Consider the following 9,580-nt stretch of genomic DNA (forward strand, 5'->3'; position numbering starts at 1 on the left):
TTGTGCAATTAGCATTATCATTGCATGTTAACACTATGAATGGTTCTCTAATTTATCCCTCCTAAACTCTACAAATCAATAGTCATTTTTCGGGTTCTATTGTTGACAATCAACCAAGTGCAAGAGTTGTCGAATCACTTACTGTGCACGAGTTTCGTCGGGAATATTTTGTTGAGCGGGGCTCGTTGGTGGGTTCACATTTTGCTGAGGTCCTCCTCGTTGTCCTTTATGCATGACGACCATGGTAGTTCATAAAAAGGAATGTGCTTGGGTTTTGCGGAGGGAGCTCTGATACCACTGTAACCACTTCTTACAAGGGTTCTGAGGGAATTTTGTGAACTACCACAATCTGCAGACTTGATACACTTATATACTTCAAAGCAACTGATAATTGAACAAAACAAGAGAGTGAAAGAAGATGGAGAAGTTTCAGAGTGGGATGCCCTTGTACACGAGTCAGTGGCCTTGAATCGCCATTGTCAGAACCCCAGTTGGGGTATTTGTTTACTGCTTGTGTGTGTGTGTGTGTGTGTGTGTGTGTGTATACAATAAATGGCAGAAAGTCATCTTCATACATGCGTCAAACTTCATGCACCATAGCTTGTGTGCATTCTTTTTGTAAAATAATGCACCTATGTTCACTTATAGAGGCCCCCAAAAGCAAGGGCTCTCCTAAAAGCAGCACACAAAAACTTCAATACATATAAGGCGCTCCAAAAAGCAGTCCCCTTTAATTTTTACAAATTTACAATGACAAACTATTCTAATAACCAGCAAATCATTGAAGGAAGATACTACTCTAATAACCCAGATTATAGGCTTACAACCAGTAAATCAATAGAGGTAAATCGGTGAAATTGTAGCCCAAATAGAAAAAAAAGTAAGCTAGAAAGAGATCTCGTACTAAACGCTCAATATGCATTGAAAAATGTTCGTACAAAAAATGTACAGATTGAATCAATACGTCGTACATAAACTACTTTGGATCTGTTCTCTCGACAGAGTAAAGGAGAGATAAAACAACAAGAGAAAATCTTCCTTGTTCTAGAGAGAGAGAACGTGCGAGTAAATCTAGAGAGATAAACAGCAGATTCTAGAGAGAAAATTTTGCAAGGAGAGAAAACAACTCCTGGCTATTAGAGAGAAAACTGCACTTTTCTAGAGAGAGAGCACTGTAAATTTCAGGTTTAGAGAGAGAATATCAAGTAAGAGAGAGTTTACAGAGAGAGAGTCATTGCGTGGGTCAGAAGATCCTTACTATGACTTAGAGTTTGCTAGGAACCACCTATCTAGAGCGAGGAATTATGTAACTAGATAGAATTATGTATTGACCAGATGTGCTTCCTGTCTAGACACAAAAACCATAACCCAAAAACGAGGAACTCACACCTATGAAGGGGAGGAATGCAATAGAACACTCTTTATCATTGTCTAGCTAAAACCCTTGATGTTATCGAGGAAGGCTGTATTATTACCTAGCCATGTTAAAGGGGCTTTTTTGTATGCCATCAACTTTTTACAAAAGAAAAGTAGCAGCAAAGATCACTTCCCGAAGGGTCACCCATCCTGATACTTTTCCTGCACACCGTGCTTAAGTGCAAGGTTTCCACTAACTGGTCCAACCATCGAGACCCCAAAACCTTAAGGTATTAGGGACCTTAGGTCCTGCCAATTTATAAAAACCTCACAGTTAGGTACCACTCATAGTTCGAAGTTTGCAAGTTGGGCTTGCTCCAGCAACCTCCCCATTGAAGTCAAACTCGGGAAGAAAAACTTTTTTGTCTCTAACTTGGTCCATTTTACTGGCTCAGAGGTTGAAGTTGTCCACGGGCTCAGAGCAGTGTGACATGAAAATGTTTTGTGGCTTCGGCTGTTTCAAACTTTCGAGGTTTTGAAACATTTCGTTTCAGGTTATAGAAAAAGCGAAACAGGTTTTATAAATAAATAAATACACACAAACACGCGTGCGCGCGCACACACACATACACACATATTTATATACATACATACATATATATGGATGTATGGTTGAATGACTGACTCTAGACTCCATATAGAGAGTGATTTTTCAATTTCATGGAGATTGCACCTTTCATAAGTTCACGGAAATGTTTTGCAAGTTTTGAGGTTTCGGAGCTTCATACCTATGAAACCAGTTTTCATGTCACACTGGCTCAGAGTTTAAACTTGGCACTTTTTCTGGCTTGGAGGTCAAACATGTCCACTGGCTCAAAGTTTCAACTTGGCACTTTTTATGGCTCAGAATTTAAACTTGTCCGTCTTAGAGGTTCAACTTGGCCCTTCTTAGTGACTCAGAGGTTAGACTTTGAACTTGACTCTGATACCAGCCGATATGGCATGGGGTCACCAATTCTAGAAGGTCACCTGTCCAAGTACCGTTCCTGCACATGTGCGCTTTACTATTTCCACAAACTGTTATAGCCCTCTGGATTCTAGAAGCTTAAGGTATTAGGGACCTTTTTGTCTAGCCAATTTATGCCAGCCTTATAGCTAGGCACCACTCATAGATAACAAGTTGGGCTAAACCAAACAATCATGATGGTCATTGCCTCATGAAAGCCTATCCATAAGGCATTCGGTGTATGTGATCCTAGCAGCTATGACTCTTATGTTCGTTTGAGCTATGCATGAGGGCTTTCCACGAAGGGCTTCCCACCTTCGTGAAGTAGTAACACCATGGCTTCAATATAGGGACTCCATGAGGCTGAGCACTTGGAATCTTGAATGTTTGGGAGTATTTTTCACAGATCTGTTCTTGGTGCCGTGGTAATGATCTGACTGTTAGCAAGGGTTTTTGATGTAACATTGTAGTGGTGATTAGCACTCGAACCATGAACACTGAACTGTTAAGTGTCTGAATTGCTGATTACTGGAACGTTGCCCCTTTATCTGAGTGCATTGTCGAGTCTCAACATTCTATTGGTGCACAGGCATTATCAAATTGCAGAAATCTAAAATGGCTTTCAGTTGCAAGCAATGAGCTACGAAGTCTAAATGGTATCAAGGCACTTTTTAATCTTCAGGTCAGGAGTGTTTTGATGCTTTGTGAGATTTACTGAAATCCTATTTGTATATTTGCTTAAGAATTCAAAAACAATTTATGGGTTTTTTGATGTTTAGTAGTGTTTGTTGGGTTTAGGTGCTGAATTGCAGCACCTAAACCCAACAAACAATATATAGGTGCTGATATTTGCTTAAGGATTCAAAAACAATTTACGGGTTTTTTGATGTTTAGTAGTGTTTGTTGGGTTTAGGTGCTGAATTGCAGCTGCAATAAGTTAGCCAGTATCAGAGAGGTAGAAGGTCTATTCGGATTAAAAGCATTGATTGTTAATGGTATGCGGTGGATCCCCTTTCAACATGAGTTATTGATAGTATGTTTCTGGTGGATCACCGATCACCTTTCAACACGGTTTATGTTAATCTTTTTGTCATTTATGCTTAGACAATGAAATTAGCACATTATGCAACCTTCAAAATCTTACAGCTCTCAGTACTCTTGGTAATGATATTAACCTTGATTTCCTTTTTGAAATTGAGTTTGGGGAAAGGTTCTTATAATCTTGATGCTTTATGTCTGTAGTACTCTCAAAGAATCCAATTTCAAGTTTTGGAGCAGCCCTAGAGGGTGTTCCTTCTTTGAGCAAGGTTCGTTGAAATCTTCTTATATACACCTATCTAGCGCAACCCACTCCTTTAGAAAGTTTCACATGTGGGTTTCTTGTGGTTAGTGTATTTTGTTTGGTAAAGGTGGTCTAAGTTTCATAAAGTGATATGCAAATTTGAAGAGTAAACACAGCTTTTATTTTGGTTGTTTTGTCCCATGCACCTTGCCTTTGCAATGTGTTTTGATGTAATTTGTGAGCGTAATTAGAGCAGTATGCTGTATTACTATGAGTTGTGGAAGACAAGCAAAATTATTGCAACTACCCTTATAGGCAAGGTCGAGAACCCTGTACCTCTGTGGGCTTTGCTTTTTAGACATATGATTCGGTTGAGAATTGTCTTTTGAAGTATGTTCCAGGTGTTTGTTTTCCTCATGCACATGTGGTCCATGGCCAGTTCATGACAGTGATTGAGGTTTAAGATGCTAGTGTACAGATCCCTTGTAATTCGGTGTGGAGGATTCATTTATTTTTGGTGAGCTTACAAGGCTCATTATGAGTGCTGAAGTGGTTCTGACTCCTCGTGCTCTTGTTTCTTACCTGATCTTGCACATGCCACATAGCTGCAATATATGATGCATTTTTTACATAACTGGATTTTTTGTTTTTCACATAGCTTTCACTTTCACAATGCAAGTTGCAAGAGTTGGGCTCAATAAAAAACCTTGTTGCATTGAAAGAGTTGCGGCTCGCGCACAACAATCTCAAGGTGATTCTACCTTTATTGGCTTTGAATTTTAATAAAAGGATTCAAATATTTTATGTGAATTATGTTGTGCCTAACTTAGTTAGCTTGTTCATAGCTTCATCCAGTATCTAAGCAAAGATCTAGCAAAGAATAGTAGGCTGCAGATTATAGATGTGGGAAGTAACTGCTTGAAGAATATATCAGATGTTGAAGTAAGCAACCCCACTTTCATAATCTAACCAAGTCATGCTTTGCACTTTTGCTTAAATCTATTTATTTTCTCAAATTTGGATTTACAGGTGTTGAGTGCCCTCCCATACTTGAGAAACCTCAATGTGCGAGAAAATCCCTTTTGTATACAAGCTGATTACGAAGAAAAGGTGAGTAAGCTTTTCATTGCGGCCTGTAAACCGACGTTCTCAGCACACGCTCGTGTGTTTGTGTGTGGTGTGTGTGTCAGATTCAGCAAAGAGAAATTGGACGCGATAGAAATTAGTTTGGCACAATTAGAATCCTTAATGAATGTTCCTTTTCCCAGAGAGCAATTCCAAACGAGAGTTTATTTTACTGAGTTTACTTGGTGTCCCGGGTATAAACAAAATTTAAAGGAACTTGCGGAGCTTTGAAAAGTATTTCATTCTGTGGTCATTTGAACCCATCTACATCTATGTGCTTGTCCTTGCGTGCACTACACTGCGACCGGGTACTTCTGTTTTAGACCAGAACTTGAGGTGGTGCACTGCACTGGGATTTTCCCATTAAAAATCTTTAGAGGGTCCAAACTAGTTCATAAATTCAAATGCACAACAGTAAAATACCTGAAATTTTCATCCGGGATGTATGAGGGGTTGTCCCAAGGTTATGGGCTCAACCTCTCACTGGTGCAACTAGAAGGACGTTTTATTGTATATCATTATAAAACCTTGTACAGATAATATAACTTGCCCATGCTCTCGCTTGTTTGGATATGTAGGGTCCTCACCTTCTAATTGACCACACTTAAAATAAGTAACTTCCATTAGCTCCACTTCTTTTGCTTCTTACTGTTGTCAAGGCTCGTCAATAAGATGTTTACCCCTATTCACTAATCTTTGAGCAGCTAAAGGCTTTGCTACCAGCTTTGCGAGTTCTTGATGGTCATCCCTTGAGAGAGGCCTCCAAACAGAGGATTAAGAAGCTTCCAAATTCTGAAAAGGCGGCTAAGAAGAAATCAGTTAAAGCTGATGGAGTCCAAGAGGGCCATACATCTGAAGACATCTCCCATATAATCGAGAAGCATCAAAAGAAGGCATCTAAGGGTAATTTAGTTGAAGTTGTTGGAGTTCAAGAGGGCCAGACATCTGAAGAGGAGCAAGAGAAGTTGAAAAAGCCGAAAAAGCGTCGAAAATTTGATGCATCTATCGATGAAGGCATTAGCATGCGGGAAAAGGAAAAAGCCTCTCACAGTTCAGCAAGTGACAAAAATGACAGTGAGCCATTCATTGAATTAATTGGCAAACCGAAACCAGATACGCAGAGGTCAAAAGATCGCTCTCATCATGGATGGAAAAAAGAAGACAGTGGGTTGGTTTCCGTCATGGATAATCAATCAAAGGTTGCAAAGAAGAGAGAGAACAAACACATTGCAAAGAAAAGCTCTGCATTCTCTATCTATATGGGGGAGGCCGAAGTTGGAGGGGGAGGACAATCATCCTGGAACTGAAAGAGCACAAGCATATCATAAGCCAAGGTTCACGAGGGTTTATACATGGATTTGCAAAAGGTTCATTCAAGGTCTTTCTGCGCTTGGGCTACCTTCAATCCCCTTGACAGATTATGTATCAGCTTTGAAATGGTACAAATGTTGATTTTTTGGCTAGGGTAGGTACTATCATGGGTAGGAAAGAGTGGAAGTTGCATATGACAAGTAGTCTTACTGTTTGTGTTATCCTCATTTTGTGTTTTTGGAGGCATGTGTGAGTCACATTAGAAGTGAAGCAACTGTGTGTTGATAGGTTGGTCATATTATAGTTAGTATTGTGCATCGTGTGACTTGTTTGCATGCACAGACAGTGTCTAACTTGGCTAACCTTATGTTCTGCAATAATAAAAAAGCTTTTATGTCAACTTATTCTGGACTGGTTAGGGCAACATGATACAATTGTTGATACTTTCAAGTCTTTTTTTTTACACACCAGAGGGCCCACAAGAGGAGGTGCTTATCCCTTCCAAATATTCGCCATGAAACATGGTTTGCAAGGGCTGTGTACAATCGGGCAAGAGCCTCGCGTAGGCATCACCATGGCCACCTAATTGATGCACCACGTGCTGGGAACGACGGAGAGAACTCGTTGCAACCAGCTAGGAACCTCCTCCTCAGGTAACCCACCCCAGAAGGAGGATGCACTCCAATGTTCAAGGGCAAGAGCCCTAGCAACGTGAACACCAGGTGAGCACAAGGTGTCCCTCTACAGGGGATCCAACGGGGAATTTGAACCCACAACCCGTAGTTTGAGAAGCCAAAGCCTTACCGTTAAGACCAACTCTGTGGGGACCGATAATTTCAAGTCTTAAGTAGTGGTTTTTTGTAACATTTTCATGCAAGCTCCCATCGATCAAGCAGGCATCGAACAAGTTTTGCATGGAAATGGAAGCTGCTAGTTGATCATATAATTTGCAGAAAAGCATTACAAAAGTGGTGTTTCAATATGGTTTGTTTCACCCTGTCAGTAGTCTTTGAATAGAGGCTCCAACCATCTTCACCTTATTTGCTGAGCAAAAAGACTGAAAACTTGAATGATAAATAATTAAGCTCCTTGCTATTTGTTTTTAGGTTTGCACCACACGTTGAGAAATGCTTGGGATAGAAAATCAAGCCTCAATATGTATTGTGTTAGTTGGACAATCATTAGTAAGGGGATTATACCATTCAAGGGGTTCTCCTTGGCAAAGGTTAGTGCCTCTTTATTACGTTGTCTGTAATTTTGCTCATTATTATTCGAAGCCATCTACAATTGTTCTCTCGTCAACATAGCGATGGATGCAGTTTCCTTGGCACTAGAATATGAAGTCTCAATTCTATACTAACATGTGCATGTAGCTAAACTGCCCCACCTCATTCGTGCAACCATAGGGAACATTGTGTCTTGTGCTCTCAGGAAATTCTCATTTGTTTCTTTCTAACGTTCATTCATTATTTTCAGCCAGTAATCTGTCAACTATTTGAGGTGTTTGAAGCAGTAAGTCTGATCTTTTTTTTCCCCCTTTGGCAGTGATGCTTTGCATCAGCCAGTTTTAATGGGATTGTGCCCACACCCACACCTGCATGTCGTAGGGGTTGAACCATAGTGGGCGTTCTTAAAGCTTTGAATAGGTATTCAAATCAAAGTTATCAAAAATTCATCGAGAGTTGAGAGTTTTGGATTAGACATTTACTGTTTTAATGAGTGTGCCCACCTAAATTATACTCCATTTGTGCATCCAATCTTTTCTCGTGGAAAAGGTAGAATTGCTGACTACATTGAATGCTTTGCCTACGCTTTCATATCTTAGTAGGGTATTAAATGCAAGGGTGTCAAGCCAGAGCGTTTGGATGCCAATAATTGGGAAGAGGTTGATGAGGTTGGTGTTTCTACAATTGTGCTTTTCTTGTCTACGACTGTGCGCTTCAAAGTACATCCAAGGGTGCCCATTCGATATGATAGAAGCTATAGGAAGCAAAGTGATGTAAGCCAAGTGTGTTGGTTAGAAACAATGTGTAGTTTAGGTATGAAAGTGGAACAACGATGTCTACCTATTTAAAGTTCAAAAGATCATGTTGGCAAAAGTTGGGATACTTTCCATATTGCCATAAGTAGCTCATTATCTATTGTTGGCTTAACTAGTTCTGATGTTGAGATCATTTTGATAAAAAAATTAAATACAACGGACATTGAGTTTGCTTGTGTTCTTCCATGGTTCCTATTGGATACTACTTGCCAGAGAAGAATGGTTTGAGTGAAGATTTGATTCTTGATTTTGGTGCATTTTGTCATGTCACTATGCCCAGAGTGTTTTGCTTCTTCTTGTGATGCTGATAGAAAGAATGCTTGAGATTGAAGAAACAATTATTATTGTCATACCTTTGATGTACATTTGCTTTTGAGACTTGTTATACCTTTGCCTTCAAGAATGCATGCAGTGAGTCAACTTGCCCATAGATCGTTTTTCATTGGATTGTCCGATGATTTCGTTTAACATGTTTCTTCTGCTATTCACTCTATGAATACCACATTATAATTTCTTGTGCTAGCTAGAGGATCCAAATATGAACCTTTTTCACCTTTATATGTATCCGATGTTAAAAGTCATGTCATTGGTATCAACTAGTGGTAATTTTCTCATTATTGTGTCATCAATGGGGGCACAAGAGTTTGAAGGAAAGAATATTAATGTGTATTTGAGCCCTTAGCTCGCTGTGTGTGTGTGTGTGTGTGTGTGTGAGAGAGAGAGAGAGAGAGAGAGAGAGAGAGAGAGAGAGAGTGTGTGTGTGTGTGTGTGAGAGAGAGAGAGAGAGAGAGAGAGAGAGAGAGAGAAAGAGAGAGAAGAAACGCACACAAGGAATTTGTAGACGAAATTAGAGTATTTTTATTATCATAGGAGGAAGGTAAATACACAGTGTAGTGGATCGTTATACAAAGGAGAAAGGTTATATTAATAAAGCTTTATATAAGGGTTAGGCTAAGCTTATTATGAGATGTTGGAGCGCTCGACTAAAGGTGTTTGGGAAGAGAGAGGAAATTGAAACTAGAACTCAAACCCGAGATGAATGTACAATGAGGCGTGGCCTCCTTTTTATAGGAAGGGCTTAGTTTGAGGATCAAGCCAACGTCTTGGTTGGTAAAGTAGTGGATATCACTTTACATGAGTGGGTATCTTTTTACACTAGTGAGTGTCACTATCCAAGGTGGTTTATTGCTTTACAAAGTGGACATGTCAAAAGATAGTGGTAGGTGGAGAATGTTATTACACACGCTTTGTTCTAAACACTTGCTAGCACAATCGTGTGGGTTATGATATAAGTGATTATGTCACCTATAAGATTCCTCACGCTTGGGTAAGCGATGATATCATCCCACCCCGCCTCTAGAGTGAGTTGATTCCGTCCGTCGGGGCATCGGAATTTGAGATCTTTGTTGGCTTCGGTCCGACGGTTTCTTCTCTTAATTTTTTTATTTTTTATTTTTGA

General features: G+C 39.8%; 1 protein-coding gene across 3 annotated transcripts in view; it reads left to right on the forward strand.

The window, feature by feature from the left end:
• The window catches only part of LOC147445711 (uncharacterized), a 91,007-nt gene extending 83,635 nt beyond the window's left edge, over positions 1-7,372 (forward strand). For 2 of the 3 annotated variants that reach the window (XM_086525150.1, XM_086525151.1), the window contains 8 exons: positions 2,952-3,044; positions 3,276-3,357; positions 3,467-3,523; positions 3,605-3,669; positions 4,303-4,395; positions 4,500-4,586; positions 4,674-4,754; positions 5,474-6,480. In XM_086525150.1, coding sequence (XP_086381276.1) covers positions 2,952-3,044; positions 3,276-3,357; positions 3,467-3,523; positions 3,605-3,669; positions 4,303-4,395; positions 4,500-4,586; positions 4,674-4,754; positions 5,474-6,076 — 1,161 coding nt within the window. In that variant the 3' untranslated portion in view covers positions 6,077-6,480. Of the gene's footprint in view, positions 1-2,951; positions 3,045-3,275; positions 3,358-3,466; positions 3,524-3,604; positions 3,670-4,302; positions 4,396-4,499; positions 4,587-4,673; positions 4,755-5,473; positions 6,481-6,551 lie in introns of those variants that run through there. The other variant, XR_015189805.1, reaches the window with a different exon arrangement.
• Positions 7,373-9,580: the final 2,208 nt, after the last annotated feature.

Source organism: Adiantum capillus-veneris, chromosome 12, assembly GCF_014529385.1.
Source record: "Adiantum capillus-veneris isolate H3 chromosome 12, ASM1452938v2, whole genome shotgun sequence".
NCBI lineage: Eukaryota > Viridiplantae > Streptophyta > Polypodiopsida > Polypodiales > Pteridaceae > Adiantum > Adiantum capillus-veneris.